General features: G+C 37.3%; 1 protein-coding gene across 2 annotated transcripts in view; it reads right to left on the bottom strand.

Annotated features, from left to right (window-relative positions):
• The window catches only part of DPYD (dihydropyrimidine dehydrogenase), a 922,996-nt gene that overhangs the window by 386,445 nt on the left and 517,487 nt on the right, over positions 1-19,064 (bottom strand). For both annotated transcript variants that reach the window (XM_070779940.1, XM_070779937.1), the window contains exon 14: positions 10,708-10,872. In XM_070779940.1, the coding sequence (XP_070636041.1) occupies positions 10,708-10,872 (165 nt within the window). The remainder of the gene's footprint in view (positions 1-10,707; positions 10,873-19,064) is intronic.

The following is a 19,064-nucleotide window of genomic DNA, read 5'->3' as shown; positions in this document are numbered from 1 at the left end:
GATAAGAGGCTTGTGGAAACTTCCTGATGGGAGGGACTGGCTGTGGAGGAATCTGGGTCTTGTTTTGATGGGTGGCTCTATGTTCAGTAAATATTTAATCCAATTTCTTTGATGGGCTGTGTTCCTTTCCTTTGTTCTCTCTCTTCAAAAGGACTTATGCCAGCACTACTGTAGTCAGTGCCGCTGACCCCCTGGAAGGCCACTGTTGACTCACGCTTCTGCCAGAGACTCCTGGACACTCAAAGGCAAGTCTGGCTCAGTCTGTGGGGTCACTGCTCCTTTCTTCTGGGTCTTGGTGTGTACAAGGTTTTGTTTGTGCTCTCCAAGAGTCTGTTTTCCAGTCCTGTGGAAGTTCTGTAATCAAATCCCACCGGCCTCCAAATCAAACTCCCTGGGGGTTCTCAGTCTCTTTGTCAGATCCCCAGGTTTGGGAAATTTGTTGTGGGTCCTAGAACTTGCATAACAGTGTGAGAACTTCTTTGGTATAACTGGTCTCCAGTTTGTGGGTTATCTGCTTGGTGGGTCCATGTAGGTCTTATGGCGACCTCCTCTAAGAGGACTTAAGCCACACACCTTGCCTCCCAGATCTGCTGCAGCCAGAGCCCCTGTCCCCATGGCTGGCCACTGCTGACCTGTGCATCTGCAGGAGATGCTCAAACACAAGGCAGGTCTGGCTCAGTCTCTGCGGGGTCTCTGGGTCCTGGTACACACCAGGTATTTGAGCCCTCGAGTGTATCTGGCGGGCACAGAGTTTGATTCTAAATGAGATTTAGCTCCTCCTACTGTCATGTTGGGGCTTTTCCTTCACCCTTGGATGTGGGGTATCTTTTTTTGGTAGGATCCAACATTCTGTCGATGGTTGTTCAGCAGCGAATCGCAATTTTGGAATTCTCACAGGAGAAAATGAACACATGTCCTTCTACTTCACATTCTTAGCAGTTACATTACTTAGACATATTTTTATCCTTTCAGGTCTGGCTTTTAAGGTTTGTTGGGCATACCCAAACAAGTGCTTGGCCTATAACTAATTGTGATTCATAAGGTTTTTCACTCTGGCTGTCAAGAAGAGTCATAATTTCCAGATATATGTGAAAATTGAATAATAGCCCCTCAAATCCATTCTGAAAGTTCTTTCTGTAGTCTAATTTACTAACAGGCATGAGCTGATCTGTACTCTGTTAAGTACTCAAGGGATCTTTTGCAAATCTCCAAAGGTGTTTCTGTATGCAGCTCTCTACTTTCTGATGCTTTATCTTGTGAATGCTAGTCACCCTTGTTCTCTCTGGACTCTCAGTTCTACTTTTCTGATTTCTGACTGGTTTTTGCTGCCTGCCCTATAGCCTGGAAATTTTCTTGGGCAATGGCAGAGTTCATTTCCTTTGCTTTCCATCTCTCAGTGACCACTGTCCTTACTGACTGATGTTCTACCTCTTAAAAATTGTTGTTTCATATATAAGTTTTTGGATGCTACTATTTCAATTGAGAGAGTAAATTCAGTCCCATTACTCCATCTAGGATGCTACTAATTTTTTTTTTTTTAAGGAACTAGAAATGCCTTATCTTAAGAAACTGCTTGGCTACATGAAGCCAGAAATAAATCATGTAACTACGAGCTATATTATGTTTTCTTATTAATTTTGGCTACTCTTGTTTTGTGGAATTAAATATAGTTTAATTTTTCTTTGCTTCTATGCTGAAACCAAGAAAATAACTGTCATTATTCTAGCTTTATTTTAATCAGAAGCTAAGTCAAATGAATGAATGATATTAAGGCAAAGAAGTACAATGAATGAAACACTGAGGAAAGAATCAGAAGACCTTACATTCTACATAACATATAATTAACTCAAATTCAGAATAATCACTAAAAATATATTTATTAACTTAGTATTTAATTTTTAATTGGTAATTATTTCTGAAATAGTGTCTTTTATATGAACTGTTTAAAATGTTTTGAAAATCAATTGGGCAACATGATTCAAGAGCTATAAAAATGATGTTTCCTTCTATTTGCTAAATCTACCCCTCAGAATATTTCATGAAAAAAATTATTATTTTTAGTAGAAATAAAATCTAAATGCATAAAGTTATTCTATGAAGTGTTTTCCAGGTGGCTCAGTGGTAAAGAATCTGTCTGCCAATGCAGGAGATGTGAGAGATATGGGTTTGATCCCTGGGTTGGGAAGATCCCTTGGAGAAGGAAATGGCAACCCACTCCAATATACTTGCTAGGAGAATCCCAGGGACAAAGGAGCCTGGCCAGCTATAGTCCATGAGCTCTCAGAGAGACACAACTGAGTGACTAAGGACACATTCTCTGCAGTATAATTTAAAGTCACAAATACTTGCAATATGTCAAGCCCATTACCTATAATATCTCATTTAATTTTTACAACAAACTCTGAGAGATGGTATTATCATCATACTGATGAGAATGAGGCTAAGTATCAATAAAGCAACAAGTCAGAGGAGCTGCTGAGATTTAAATCCATTCTGATTCTAAACCCTATGCCTGTCATCCCTGGACTCCATATACTCTAGAAAAGTGAAAATAGATACTTATTAAGATAACTGGACATGGACTGCTTTGCCCCATCCACTTTAATATTTTAAATTTCCATTTTATGATTTATTTTTTAGACTATGATATATTTAAATATGATTTATTTTTATTTATATACACTAAATAGATCTTTTTAAAAAAAAATAATGTCACTGGATAATTGAGATTTTAGCAAAAAAAGGAAGTTGGGAAATATCTGTCTTCTGGAATTCACAGTATTACAAAATCACTACTTAAGCATTGGTGTGAAAAAGGGAAGGGCTTCCTAGAGGATTCACTAGACTTCCCTTCAATGCCTGATCCAGTACTTTTCTTAAAAAAAAAAAAAACACAAACCAGTTGAGAACATGTAGAAATTTACAGAAACATGAACTTAATAAGCTCAAATAATTCTGGATAGAGCAAATGAATGAATGATATTAAGGAAAAGAACTACAATGAATAAAACATTGAAGAAGAAGTCAGAAGACCTTATAGTCTACATAAAGTATAAGTAACTCAAATTCAGAAGAATCACTAAAAATATGACATTCTTACATCTCTGTTGGTGAAACCCTTTTCTTGGGATATGAGAAGAGAAGAGCTAGGGTGCTATTTATACTTTATAAGTTCTGTGATAGGAAAGCAAAAGTAATGAACGTGTACTGATCACTGCTGGCTGATAATACATTTACTGTAGTTTTATTTGGTACTAAATTTTATTTCTCTGACCGGATTGCATGAGTAACAGCACCCGCCCCCCTTTTCTAATTAGTTAGACTTAGTTACACATATCCCAAAGAAAAGAAAGCCTACTTCTGCTGAGTCAGCCTCCAGGACACCTGTAAGAAGACTGTACAGGAATGATGGGGTGATGAATGTCTGCTGAATAAACAGAGAGCATCCTCCTGTTTGGAAGATATCTAGATCTGACTCTCAACTTCCTATTTTCAAATATAGAACTTAAAAGGAGGCTGGGTAACAGTTCAAATCAGTCCACACCAAGTTGCTGGTATTGTTTTCTATAGATACACCTCCATCTCTGCAAAGCCAAAAGAGCTGAGCCATAAAATATTCTTCACTGGAACTAATGACAGAACTTTCTCTGTCAAGTGAAAAGATTTTTAATGGTTTTTGAGAGTCTGCAGTTGAGAAAGCTCAATCTATTTGCCCCATATCAGCAAGGGAGGATTGTAATACATATGTTCTTAATTCCTCAGGTTCTTTATAGTCAAATGGAACCTGCTTCATGGTATAATGGGATGATTTCCAGTTCCAATGCATTAACTTACTAACTCTGTGATCTGGACAGTTAAAGCAATATCTCTAATGTCAGTTCCCTCATCTGTAAAATGGGGAAAATCTTTGTTTCACAGATACATAAAGCCCTTAGTACAGTTCCTAGCAAAAATAAACAGCTCCCAGTAAATAGTTCTGGTTTAGGAGTTTTATAAATATTTAATGATATATGCAAAGTTCATGAGTGATATTGATTATATATGTAGTACAATCAATTGATGAACTTTAAACACACACAAATATGTATCTATACACATACTTACATATACATACACATAAATATATATTCACTTTATCCATGTCAGAATTACTGAAATGATTGAACTAGTATAGGGCCTAACTCTCCCAGAGATTCTTTAAAAAAAAAAAAAAAAAACACTGAATCGTTTTTATTTCATCTCCTTCATACAGACTTAGTTACTTTTCAACATGGATCATCTGCAAAGCACATAAATATTTTCAAAATTAACAAGTTAATGTTTTATACAGTAACAGATGTATTAAAATACATCTGAAAAAGATACAAACTTTGACATGGTGTTGAAACCTTGTCTTTGGTCCTAGAGCAGGTCATAAAGAGTTAAGTAAGTCTGAGAGAGAGAAACAATGTCATATATTAATGCTGAGGCTAGTCTTAAGGACTGAACTCATGACTTAAGATGATAAAACGATGTGACCATTTTATTAATATATAGATATAATTTCCTAGAAGTCCAACACATCAGGTGTGTGCTAAGAGCCAGAATAACACCTGACTTAGTAGTCCTCCTTTGATGGGAGGCAGACATTGATAAACAGCACAAATGGCAACGGACCACCGTGATCAGTGTCATGAGGACTCAAGAACTTCTGACCACAGCAGGGGACCTGGCCAAACCCCAGAGGAAACAGGGAGGGTTCTCTTGACCTGGGATCTGAGAAGGGGAGGCAGAGAGCATGCAAGTGAGGGAGGCATGGGGAACTGCATACCCATTGAACACCTGACACGATCTATCAACAGAAAGGGTACAGCTCAAACCCTTCATTCTTCCCAGACATGTGGAAGGGGCTCTGGAGGTAGGGACAGGCGCATTTCCATGGCTCAGTGGTGGGAGGCTCTCCAAAACTCTCTCTGCAAACACCAGGCCAGAGCGTCTTCTGTTTGAAACCTATAGCATCTTTCTGAGTTGAGGCTGAACACTGTCTAGGCGGGCAGCAAGCATCTCTTCTAACAACTTGCTAAAGTGGTCTAAAACAAGGCAGTGTGGTGGGGCTTTACTTTTAAGTCTTTAATGCTAATATTTATTCAGTGACTTTCTTTTTGCTATGAGGCTGGACTTAATTTCTTGGTGAAGTTAAGTTCACCCACAATGAAAGTGGTAACTGAGTCATCATTTGGTCACATCATCATTTTGGTCACATCATCTCAGTCAAGCTAAGATTTGGTGCTGAACTTTTCTTTCTTTTTTTTATTTAATATATGGAGTATTTTTAATATTAAGAATTTTTATCACTGTCTTTCCCCTTTGAGAGTATCTTGTTGCCTGGATGCCTAAAGAATTCTTTAATTTTTCCTTACAAGTGTATCAGCTTAACTAGGACACATTTCAGATTCATGTTCCGGTTATAAATTTCCTAGAACATACTGTGCTTTTTAACTTATTTTTTAATTGGAGGATAACTGCTTTACAATATTGTGTTGATTTCCTGTACAAAACCACAAATCAGCCATAATTATGTATTTATACACACACACACACACACACACACACACACACACTCCTATTCCCACCCATGTTCCCAACCCAACTCACTCCAATATTCTTGCCTGGAGAATCCCTGTGGACAGATGAGCCTAGCTGGCTAGAGTCCAAAGGGTTGCAAAGAGTTGAGCATGACTGAGCGACTAAGCACAGCACAGCACAGTGTATATATGTGAATGTTACTTTCTAAGTTCATCCTTCCCTCTCCTTTCCCCACTGTGTCCACAAGTCCATTCTCTGTGTCTACATTTCCATTTCTTTCCTGCAAATAGGTTCATCACTGCTAATTTTCTAGTTTACATAAATATGCATTAATATATAATAATAATGCATATTGATTTATGCATTAATCATAATGCATAATGCATAATCTGACTGACTTCACTCTGCATAACAAGCTCTAGATTCATCCACCTCACTACAACTGACTCAAACTAACTCTTTTTTTTAGGGCTGAGTAATATTCCATTGTATATATGTACTATATTGTCTTTATCCATTCATCTGTAGATGGACACTTAGGTTGCTTCCATGGTCTGGTTATTGTAAACAGTGCTGCAATGAACACTGTCCCCTGGAGATCCTAATAGGCAACTAGAATTAGGAAATGCAAGAGATACATTCTTAATCTGAAGTCCTTAGAACTCTTGAGAGAAAAATAGTAAATTCATGAACTTGGATGGAAAAAAATTTAGATCTTTATTTTCCCTAGACTCTCATTCAAATGTATCATTTCCTGTATTATGAAGCAACAAACCAGTGTAACACTATCAATACCTGTGACTTTGCACCAAAGGAAACCACACAGAATCATGTTGAGTTGTAGAGTTGCTGCAGATAGCTCAAGGTGGCATTTGAAGTCACCATTACATCGAGACTGCAGTAAGTATTAATCTGCCATTAGACTGTATTTTTAGTCTCTTACTAGAGTAATATATATTACTAATATTTTTTAAAATAATTCAAGAATTTCATTTTAATATAATGGGAATATTTTATTACCTTGCAAATTTCGTTTTATGCACTCAAAATTGTATTCTGAAACGGGCTTTTAGGTTTCACCAGGGTGCCTACAGAGGTCATAGCACTCACACAAAGTTAAGAACTCTGTATTTAGAGGCTAGTAATCAGGAATGCATCTTCAGAATGCTGATGAAGAGCAACTTGAGTCATTTTGAACATAATGTGTGCAGTGCTGCTTTTTCAGTAATAAACTGAGAAAGGGCTTCAGTAGAAATTACATATCTTATAATGGAAGTATTACATACCATTGTTCTTCCTTCATTAATTTCTCTAACAAAGCCATCATTCCCTTTTCTACCTTCACCAGCCGAGTCACTGATAAATCCTTACCTTTTGCCTAAATCTCACTCTAACTGCCATAAACGATAGAAAATGTCAGTCTTTGCTTCCTAATTCAGTGCCTTCAGACAAAATGCAGCAGGAATTTGTTGGTAAAATTTTTTGTAAGCCTAAAATACATGATTTCTAAGGTTTTTGTAGTGAGAATGAAAGGATTCACTTAAAATTGATTTCTGTAAGCCTTAATTATACATTTCATAATAAGCATTGCAAAAATCTCAGCTTAGGGGGGAAAAAAAACCCTTAGCAATAGATTGATTGATACAATTATCAGTGTGCCAAGTTTAACTCACAGATAAATAAAAGGAAACCTTGAAAGCCAAGAAGAAATCTAGTATGTGTGTGTGTATGTGTATGTGTGGGTGTGTGGCTGCTCATTCGCTCAGTCATGTCTAATTCTTTGTGACCTCATGGACTATAGCCCGCCAGGCTCCCCTGTCCATGGAATCTTCCAGGAAAGAATACTGGAGTGGGTTGCCATTTCCTACTACAGGGGATCTTTCTGACCCAGGGATCAAACCCATGTCTCTTGTGTCTCCTGCATTGGCAGGTGGGTTCTTTACCACTGTGCCACCAGGGAAGCCATATGAGTGTAGGCTTTGGTATAATTTTGTGACAGTCAAGAAACAAGCCCCTTACAAGACATTTCATCTTTATATTCAAGACGTTCTTCCTGCTGTCTCCTCTACTCCATGGTCAACTGGTGCCTACTGTCTCTGGAAATAGAGATACTGGTTATGGGTGTTAGCTGACCTATAAGCCCCCCAACACAATTTCTTTTTCAAAAAAGTTAACCCTTGGTTAGAAGCTGCCACAATGGGTTGAATTATCCAATCCCTGTCATTAAAGGTGGCAGCCAGGCACTTGAGAATGATGTGGGAAAACTCCAGTGAGAGTGATAATTAAACTTGGAAAATGAAGGGTCACCTTCTTTCATTCAGCTCATTGGGTTTGGCATCAGAGTAATTCTAAAACAGTGGGGGATATTCTACTCTCAGCATGGCAATATCTAGGTGCACACACATTATTTCTATGGGTTCAAATGGGAATGCCATTTTAATTGTATTTAAAATGTTAACTTTAATATGGGGAGTAAAAATGTTAGAAATTATTCTAAGAATACAGAAAAAGAATAATGAGTGAAATCTAAATGGTGAAAGAATTAGAAACAAGAAAAGCATGTATTGTTTTCTCAGAAGAAGAAGCATTATAAGAGAAGAAAATTGTTTCCAGGGAAATTGAAAAGAACATTTAAATGCGTTCAAGTCTTTCTACTTGACTGTAGAATCACAAAGCAAGGGTTTTGTCTTAACTTTCTTATCTACTTACTGTCATTTCTTAGAGGCCATTATTATATTATCTTATTCCTGCTCAAAAGAGGGTAGAAAGTATCAGGTGAGCTTTAAGACAAGTTATTAATAAGAGTTATTGTCCAGAAAAAGGGTTTTTTAATTACATTGGTTCATCTAAATACTATTGAAGGAATATTTCATAATATTCTTATTTTGCATTAAATAAGTAATACTGAGCTTTTAAGAGGACCTGAAATGATATTGCAATATAAGCAAGTATACTCTTGAACACTATTACTACAAAGGGCATAGATGCTAAAATCAAATTTCAAGTTCAAATTTTGGCATCACCATATAACAGCTGCGAGCCTTAGGCATGCTACCTAATGCCACATGCCTCAGTTTCCTCATCTATGAAATGGGGGAAATAGTACTACCTATCTTATAAAGCTATTAGAAAATTAAATGAGTATTAAAATATATAAAGCATTTATAACCATATCTAGTACAGAGTGATTACTATGTAAGTGCTTATTCTTACATAGGGTCATAGTGTCACAAAGAGTCAAACATGACTGAACCAACTAAGCATGCACTGCTGCTAAGTCGCTTCAGTCGTGTCCGACTCTGTGCGATCCCATAGGCGGCAGCCCATCAGGCTCCACTGTCCCTGGGATTCTCCAGGCAAGAACACTGGAGCGGGTTGCCATTTCCTTCTCCAATGCATGAAAGTGAAAAGTCAAAGTGAAGTCGCTTAGTCATGTCTGACTCTTAGCGACCCCATGGACTGTAGCCCACCAGGCTCCTCCATCCATGGGATTTTCCAGGCAAGAGCGCTGGAGTGGGGTGCCATTGCACACACACTTACTTATTACCATTATTATTTTATTTCATAAAACTGTAGATTATGTTTTAAAATATATTATTAATTATTTTTATGGTTGAACACTTTTGTCCTTGGCATTATGAGAAGAGATTTCCAAAAGATGTGGATTCTTTAAAATGCAAATAGTCCAACAAAATTGTTACTAGAGTTGATTGTATAATGCTCATACTGATAATTGCAACATCAAGCTCCAAAATTAAAAAATTCCTAATAAGCAGAAGCTATTGATTTCAGATGGCCTTTATATAGTTTCTTTCACATCTGAAGGGTTGAACTGAGGAAGATAAATTGTATCTTATGTGATTATATTTTGTTTTAAGATAAGAGAGATTTTGGAAACAATTAGAGCTTTCTAAAACAGAAAAATAAACCTGATGAGCTAGGCCAATGTGTGATAGCTTAAGTCCCTTTGTAAAATTTTCTGATTTATCAGTTTGTGGGCAAATATCCACAGATTTCAATTAAATTATTTATTATTATTATTAGAATATTTGAAGTGTTCTCAAGGCAGTGGCACCACACTCCAGTACTCTTGCCTGGAAAATCCCATGGACGGAAGAGCCTGGTAGGCTCCAGTCCATGGGGTCGCTAAGAGTCGGAAATGACTGGGTGACTTCACTTTCACTTTTCACTTTCATACATTGGAGAAGGAAATGGCAACCCACTCCAGTATTCTTGCCTGGAGAATCCCAGGGACAGAGGAACCTGGTGGGCTGCCGTCCATGGGGATGCACAGAGTTGGACACGACTGAAGCGACTTAGCAGCAGCATTTATCTTTAAAAGATCATCACAGAAAAATCTTTTTACAATGCAAACATTGCCCCAGACCTCAACATCAATTCACCACCGGCTCATTGAGAGAAAGAGAAAGAGAGAGAAATGTGTGTGTGGGTGCATGTGTGTGCACAGTGTAAGGGGCCAGGGGACAAGGAGGAGAATGAATGAATGACATTAAGGACAATCCTAACCAATATTGAAGAGAAAAATACTGTGGACTAAAAAATACCACAGGCAATATATAAAAATCCACCAAGAAACGAAATACTGTCTGTAAGCCTGATTTTACTATAATTTTTGTATATAGTACTTTAGAAAGAAAAAAAGGTTTTATAAAAACTAGTTTGCTCATTCAGAATAAAGGTGTTAAAATATTTGGTAAGTTATTTCCCACTGAAAAATATAAACTACATAAGAAATTCTGCATCTGCTTCAGCTTTATATTTAAAATGATTTACAGTCTGCAATTTCTTCCTAAGGTCATCACCTTCATAAATACTAGCCACATACAGTGAAAACCAACTCAATAAAGTGAGTATTTCATTTCTCTTCCTCCTGCTTATATAGATACTTCTTCCATCTACATGGCACCCATTTATAACAAAGCCTTACATTGTGTGGATTTTTATGAGTTCTTTAGCATTTCTTTCTTTTTTATCTTTCTATGCATCAGCAAAGCAACTGGCAGATTCTTTAATAAAATATATTATACACATTAATATTTATAAGCCTACGAATTGGATGTTTAAATAAACATTCACCAACTTATGCCAATTCTTTTGTTTTAGGCGTTAAATCACACTTACATTGTCTGGAAAGTCGGCTTTTAGTTCAGTGACACTTTGACACCAATATGCAGCCGTTTTTTCACTGATGAGCTCAATATTCAGGAAAGAGCTTTGTCCAGGGCCATACATGGGGCCAGAGGTGGTCCCCCGGATGATTCTGGGTGAAACATTTGTCACTATATCCTGTTGAAAGAGTAAAGATATTAGGTCTCCTTTCTACAAAGAAAAACTGTTATCTTCATTCTATGCTCATTTCCATATGACAGCATTCTACCAAGTCCTGTCTCACATTTTTAATATATTTTAAATTACAGCTGAACATAAACTACTTAATGAAAAAGTAAAATATAATATTTGTTAGCTTTATTTAAATTACTTCCTATAATTGAAAGGTTAGGATGGTGGAAAAAATATATAAATTCATTTATATTGGTTTGTGGCATATACATTTTAATTTGTTTGCAATTAAATAATAAATAAAAACACATCAAGTAAAATGTCAAAATATTATTTCAGTCTATTTAATCTAAGTATCATTAGTGAGATTTTAACTCAAATAAGAGTTAATGTTTGCAAAGAAAATTTTTTTTTCCAGAAAGTAATTTCAATATAAATCAGCTAGAGTATATATTAGCACCACTGACTCACCAAACTTGAAAACACATTCTAACAAACTAGGTTGACTTACCTATATGATTCTAACTATAAATTTACATTCAGTAAGAACCAGTTTTTCCCAAAACTGAAATGAGGATATCAATAACTTCCTGATAACTATAAACAGTAAACAGTCAAATTAACTTGCTTGTTAAGTGTAATTAACAATCCATAACTGCTTCTAAAGCTGTATTAACAAAGAAGAGGAACATTCTTACATTACAAAAAACTAAAATGAAACAAAGAAGAAAAATGTTTCTTTAGCCAACTTCCAATTAAAATTAATTTTGAGTAAAGGTCATTTAGTTAAGGATTTATCAGAATTAGTCATTTAAGTACCCCTCCTCACCATCTTGTCACTTTTAGTGAGATAACATGAACCCCCATTAGTATATAGCAATTAAGGTCAATTTACATATTTTAATTAAGAACCACCCCATATAAAACAATTAGCGTAATAGGCATACTAACTGGATTTCATAACATTTGGACGTTTTTCCAACTAGATAGACAGGAAACCTTAATTAGCATTAATTAGTGCTGATCTGCATATGTTTGATAAGGCATACCCTTGCCACAAAAGATTATTTATTCCTGAATCTGCCAAATGCTACAGTTGCAGAGGATAAAAGGACTTTTCTACACATTGCATGTTAATTTCTGGCAATTTACATTCACTTTTACATTTGAATTAGTATATTATAAAATAAATGGTATAAATGTTACAATAAGCCGCCTTAAATATGTACGTTTTTACTTATAGGAATCCTGCCAGTTAATGTTTTACTAATTAAGCTATTTCACTTCTATTGTAACTGTAGGAACGTCAGCAGCCTTACTTTGATTTGCTGTTGTGAAACCATGTTACACAATCTTAACGGGTAAAATGACATGTAGAGTCACTCCAGGAAGCTCATGCCTAGTGAGTCCAATTTCTTTCTTGGCAAATGCTTAAATGTGTGGAGTGTATCTCTGCAGGTACCTTCTGTGCAGCTCATCCAGGTAGGGACTCTCAGGCTGTCGTGGTCTGAGAGGACAATTCTAGAAATGTTTCATTCAAATCAGGCTGTCGTGGTCTGAGAGGACAATTCTAGAAACGTTTCATTCAAATCAGGCTGATTTTCTCTCATATTTCAATTTTCAAGAGCCATCATTTTAAGCTTTGAGCTCCTCCTTTCCTCTGCTGTCTCCTCTACTCTAATTTTTCGTAACCTTGATAAGGCCAATCTAGGTCACAGGCTGTGCTCAGCACAGGAGAATTCAACCAAGGAGGCAAATATATTCAGGACAAGAGTTCATATTCAGTTTATCAAGTCATGTTCCCTAGCCCTGGGTAGTTCCACAAATGAAAGACCACATGTTTTAAATGACTGTCATAATTTATTGGTTTGCGTTAAGGAGGAAAAATCTTTCCTCTATGCTTCTAGATTTTTCAGACTAGTCTAAGAATTAAATTGACATGAGATAGACTAACAGGAGAAAATGAAATTCACTTCATATATGCAGGAATTCCACATACGTGAGAGCGTCAGAGTCGCCACATACATGAGAGGTTCAGAGACAGAAAAGTTAAATGAAATATACACGCCATTCAGAGTTAAGGAAAGGAATGGGGGTACAGGGCTTCCAAGAACAGAAGGGTCATTATAGGTCAATAAGAAGAGTAAATATTTGGTAAGCAGATGCTTGCTTTGTTGTATAGACAGGGTCACTTTAGGTAAGTAACTCCTTTCTGGGAAAAATTCCCAATTTAAATTATTCTATGTAGTTAAGGGAGGGCAATGATTTCTCTTGAAGCTGAAGCATCTTGACTTCTTTTAGCTCAAAATAACGTTCATGTAAAAGTGACACATTTTGGGGAGGTTAATTCTGAACCCCTGCATCTGGAAGTGGCACTTTCTGCTTATTCAACAAAACTGACTCATGCTTTAGACTTGCTGCCCCTGTCCATTCTTTAGGACTTAGCTTAGACTTCAGTCTATTTAGGAATCCTTTCTGATCTCTCCAACACCATCACTTAATCTGATCTTATTCACACCATCGTCACAGTACATAACTTTCCCAATTGGTACTCTTAATACTCTATATTTGTATTGTCTATATTTTTGTCAGTACATTCCAGTAGAGTGTAAACTTGAAAGGAAGGAACTTTATCCTGTTTACTATTATATAACCAGCTTCTAGCCTAGCTTTTAATGTGTTCAAATAATTTTTTTCCATTGAAGTACAGCTGATTTATAATGCTGGGTTAGCTCTAAGTGTAGGGCAAAATGATTCTTTCGTGTGTGTGAGACCTTCCCAGGTGGTGCAATGGTAAAGAATCCTCCTGCCAATGCAGAAGTCACAGGAAACATGGGTTTTATCCCTGGGTCATGAAGAGTCCCCTCAAGTAGGAAAAGGCAACCTACTCCAGTATTATTGTTTGGAAAATTCCGTGGACAACATAGCCTGGGATGGTCCATGGGGTTGTAAAGAGTTGGACACAACCGAGTATGCATGCACAGTGTGTCTATTTTTTTCAGATTTTTTTACATTATAGATTATTACAAAATGGTTTCTATGCAGTAGATTCTTGTTGTTTCAAATAATGTTTTAAGAAGGAACCCAGACTAAAACCCTAGGCCCTAGAATAGGGCTTGTCCTGAGGCATGGGAACTATAAGGTATTCATTGTTGGCCTTATTCTGTTGGTGAACAAATGGGCTTGGACTTACATTCAGGAACTCATTCATTTGTGGCTTAAATAGGAAGATTCCCTGGAGGAGGGAATGGTAATCCACTCTAATATTCTTGCTTGGAGAATCCCATAGACAGAAGAGCCTGGGGGGCTACAGTCCACAATATCGCAGAGTCAGACACTACTGAAGCGACTTAGCCTGCACACACACACTCTAGTCCATTTACTTGCTTACCCTGATCCCTCAGAGACACTTTCTCTGAAAAGAGTCCCCTACCCGACACTATGGCTACATCTTCATACCTGCAGGCAGTGATGTAGTTTGCTTAATACTCCACTTCTCCCCATCCTAGCCTACCGCAGAGCTTCAATGACACAAAGCATACTTGAACTTGACCACCCTGTAACTTCTAAGACCTTCTTGACCATTGAGCTTAAATTGCTGGATTTATCAGATCTCTAAGATCCAAATAGAATAAGCTCATTCATATATAAACTAACTCTTATGCTTTTCCAGTTCAAGTGGATAAGAATTCCTAAGAGATTTCTTTGGGTAAGGTCCTGATAAGAAGATGATTTCTTCCTATCAAGACCTAAACCAGCTATAGTTGCCTCTTGTATTTATTTGTGCCTAGGCTGTGCTCACATCTTCACAGACTGTGCAGAGATTTTTTTATATAATAAAATAAAAAGACATGAATAGAAGAATAACAGCTGTACTGAGAACGGAAAAACTCAATAGCCCAGAAATTTTAAGCCATATGCTATTTTACAGGATTCTTCCTAATGACAATTTTGCCAGAAACTCAAAACAGCCAAAAGGATCAATAAACTGTGACATTTAATGACAGTTAAGCAAATGCTTTTTTCTTCAAATATCCTGCCTCAGTGATACCTTAAAACCTCAAATTCTTCATTAGAGAATTTGTGTACTATGGGTTGAATTTATTGTTAATATTGGAGTCGTTTCATTTTCCTCTTCTATAAACCAATGTTAAACTGTAATATACCATTTGAGGATTATCAATGATTTCCTTAACCAAGAATCAACAGGAAGTACAAGGCAAATCAAAGGGAAATTTTCTCTACTTCATGACACGTGTTGTTTATTCCTTTATGTTGATTTATGACTTAGCAGCTTGCCTAGGTGGCGCTAGAAGTAAAGAACTCGCCTGCCAATGCAGGAGATACAACAGACATGGGTTCAATACCCGGGTTGGGAAAATTTCCCTGGAGAATGGAATGGCAACCCACTCCAATATTCTTGCCTGGAGAATGCTATGGACAGAGGAGCCCAGATGGCTACAGTCCATAGGGTTGCAAAGAGTCAGACATGACTGAAGCAAGTTAGCACACACATAAGAATAACTTATGACTGAACAACGATAGTGCTCCTCTAAATCGATCAGTTTTCTCTTTCCTTAACTCAAGCACAGAAGATCCTTAATAACTGCCCCAATTACAGCCATCTATTGTGTAGAACTCAACTATCCATGAATCAATTGTTACCATCACAGCAATTTAAAAATTCAGTATATGAATATTTCAAATTCATCTAAAGTGCCAAAATTCCAATATGGAAACCCAATGATAAATCAGTAACATAAACTTTATTTTAGATTTTGTTTTGCAAATGCAGTCATATATGCCATTGCTTTGTCGAAAACCTTCTCCACTGACTGGAGATTCAGACTTTTTGAATTAAATGAAAGATGAATGAAAACTTGGATACAATCAATAATCCGTAGTTATCTGATTAGAGTTAGAGCTTCAATAATTGGGCAATAACTAACTAAAGCATTTGACCTGGGAATACTAGAATGTATTATTTAATAAGATAATATTTTGCTTTAATATTTAATAGATAAATCATATTAGCATTGCAATGGAGTTAACAAAACAAAATAAACATATTAAAAAATCAGTTCAGTTCAGTTTAGTTGCTCAGTTGTGTCCAACTCTTTGCAATCCCATGGACTGCAGCACGCCAGACCTCTCTGTCCATCACCAACACCCACAGATTACTCAAACTCATGTCCATTGAGTCGGTGATGCCATCCAACCATCTCATCCTCTGTTGTCCCCTTCTCCTCTCATCTTCAATCTTTCCTGACATCAGGGTCTTTTCAAATGAGTCAGCTCTTCACATTAGGTGGCCAAAGTATTGGAGTTTTAGCTTCAACATCAGTCCTTCCAATGAAGATTCAGGACTGATTTCTTTTAGGATGGACTGGTTGGATCTCCTTGCAGTCCAAGGGACTCTCACTCTTCTTCAACATCACAGTTCAAAAGCATCAATTCCTTGGCGCTCAGCTTTCTTTACAGTCCAACTCTTACATCCATACATGACTATTGGAAAAACCATAGCCTTGACTAGACACACCTTTGTTGGCAAAGTAATGTCTCTGCTTTTGAATATGCTATCTAGGTTGGTCATAACTTTCCTTCCAAGGAGTAAGCGTCTTTTAATTTCAGGGCTCCAGTCACCATCTGCAGTGATTTTGGAGCCCCCAAAAATAAAGTCTGACACTGTTTCCACTGTTTCCCCATCTATTTGCCATGAAGTGATGGGTCTGGATGCCATGATCTTTGTTTTTTGGATGTTGAGCTTTAAGCCAACTTTTTCACTCTCCTCTTTCACTTTTATCAAGAGCCTCTTTCGTTCTTCTTCAATTTCTGCCATAAGGGTGGAGTCATCTGCATATCTGAGGTTACTGATATTTCTCCCGGAAATCTTGATTCCAGCTTCTGCTTCATCCAGCCCAGCGTTTCTCATGATGAACTCTGCATATAAATTAAATAAGCAGGGGGACAATACACAGCCTTGACATACTCCTTTTCCTATTTGGAACGAGTCTGTTGTTCCATGTCCAGTCTTAACTGTTGCTTCCTGATCTGCATACAGATTTCTCAAGAGGCAGGTCAGGTGGTTTGGTATTCCCATCTCTTTCAGAATTTTCCACAATTTATTGTGATCCACACAATCAAAGGTTTTGGTATAGTCAATAAAGCAGAAATAGATATTTTTCTGGAACTCCCTTGCTTTTTTGATGATCCAATGGATGTTGGAAATTTGATTTCTGGTTCCTCTCCCTTTTCGAAATCCAGCTTGACCATCTGGAATTTCACAGTTCCCATACTGTTGAAGCCTGGCTTGGAGAATTTTGAGCATTACTTTGCTAGTGTGTGAGATGAGTGCAATTGTGCAGTAGTTTGAGCCTTCTTTGGCATTGCCTTTCTTTGGGATTGGAATGAAAACTGACCTTTTCCAGATCTGTGACCACTGCTGAGTTTTCCAAATTTGCTGGCATATTGACAGCACTTTCACAGCATCATCTTTTAGAATCTGAAATAGCTCAACGGGAATTCCATCACCTCCACTAGCTTTGTTGGTAGTGATGCTTCCTAAGGCCCACTTGACTTCACATTCCAGGATGTCTGGCTCTAGGTCAGTGAGCACACCATCGTGATTATCTGGGTCATGAAGATCTTTTTTGTACAGTTCTGTGTATTCTTTTTTTTTTTTTTAATTTTTCTTTATTTTTTAACTTCACAATATTGTATTGGTTTTGTATATTTTTAACACCTCTTTTTTAATATCTTCTGCTTCTCTTAGGTCCATACCATTTCTGTCCTTTATTGAGCCTGTCTTTGCATGAAATGTTCCCTTGGTATCTCTAATTTTGTTGAAGAGATCATTAGTCTTTCCCGTTCTATTGTTTTCCTCTATTTCTTTGCACTGATCATTGAGGAAGGCTTTCTTATCTCTCCTTGCTATTCTTTGGAACTCTGGATTCAAATGGGTATATCTTTCCTTTTCTCCTTTGTTTCTGGCTTCTCTTCTTTTCATAGTTATTTTTAAGGCCTCCTCAGACAGCCATTTTGCTTTTTTGCATTTATTTTTCTTGTGGATGGTGTTGCTCCCTGTCTCCTGTACAATGTCACGAACCTCCGTCCATACTTCCTCAGGCACTCTGTCTATAAGATCTAGTCCCTTCAATCTATTTCTCATTTCCACTGTATAATCATTAGGGATTTGATTTAGGTCATACCTGAATGGTCTAGTGGTTTTGCCTACTTTCTTCAACTTAAGTTTGAATTTGGCAATAAGGAGTTCATGATCTGAGCCACAGTCAGCTCCCGGTCTTGTTTTTGCTGACTGTATAGAGCTTCTCCATCTTTGTCTGCAAAGAATATCATCAATCCGATTTCAGTGTTGGCCATCTGGTGATGTCCATGTGTAGAGTCTTCTCTTGTGTTGTTGGAAGAGGGTGTTTGCTATGACCAGTGCATTTTCTTGGCAGAACTCTATTGGCTTTTCCCCTGCTTCATTCTGTACTCCAAGGTCAAATTTGCCTGTTACTCCAGGCAGCTCTTGACTTCTTACCTTTGCATTCCTGACCCCTATAATGAAGAGAACATCTTTTTTGGGTGTTAGTTCTAGAAGGTCTTGTAGGTCTTCATAGAACCGTTCAACCTCAGCTTCTTCAGCATTACTGGTCAGGGCATAGGCTTGGATTACTGTGATATTGAATGGTTTGCTTTGGAAACAAACAGAGATCATTCTGTTGTTTTTGAGACTGCACCCAAGTACTGCATTTTGGACTCTTTTGTTGACTATGATGGCTATTCCATTTCTTCTAAGGGATTCTTGCCCACAATAGTAGATATAATGGTCATCTGAGTTAAATTCACCCATTCCAGTCCATTTTAGTTCGCTGATTCCTAAAATGTCTATGTTCACTCTTGCCATCTCCTTTTGACCACCTCCAATTTGCCTTGATTCATGGACCTAACATTCCAGTTCCCTTGCAATATTGCTCTTTACAGCATCAGACCTTATTTCTATTACCAGACACATGCACAACTGGATGATGTTTTTGCTTTGGCTCCGTCTCTTCATTCTTTCTGGAGTTGTTCCTCCACTGATCTCCAGTAGCATATTGGGCACCTAACAACCTGGGGAGTTCATCTTTCAGTGTCCTATCTTTTTGCCTTTTCATACTGTTCATGGGGTTCTCAAGGCAGGAATACTGAAGTGG

The sequence above is a fragment of the Bos indicus genome, chromosome 3 (assembly GCF_029378745.1).
Source record: "Bos indicus isolate NIAB-ARS_2022 breed Sahiwal x Tharparkar chromosome 3, NIAB-ARS_B.indTharparkar_mat_pri_1.0, whole genome shotgun sequence".
NCBI classification, from domain to species: domain Eukaryota; kingdom Metazoa; phylum Chordata; class Mammalia; order Artiodactyla; family Bovidae; genus Bos; species Bos indicus.
The sequence above is the reverse complement of the archived record's forward strand: the minus strand, read 5'-3'. Positions and strand labels throughout refer to the sequence as shown.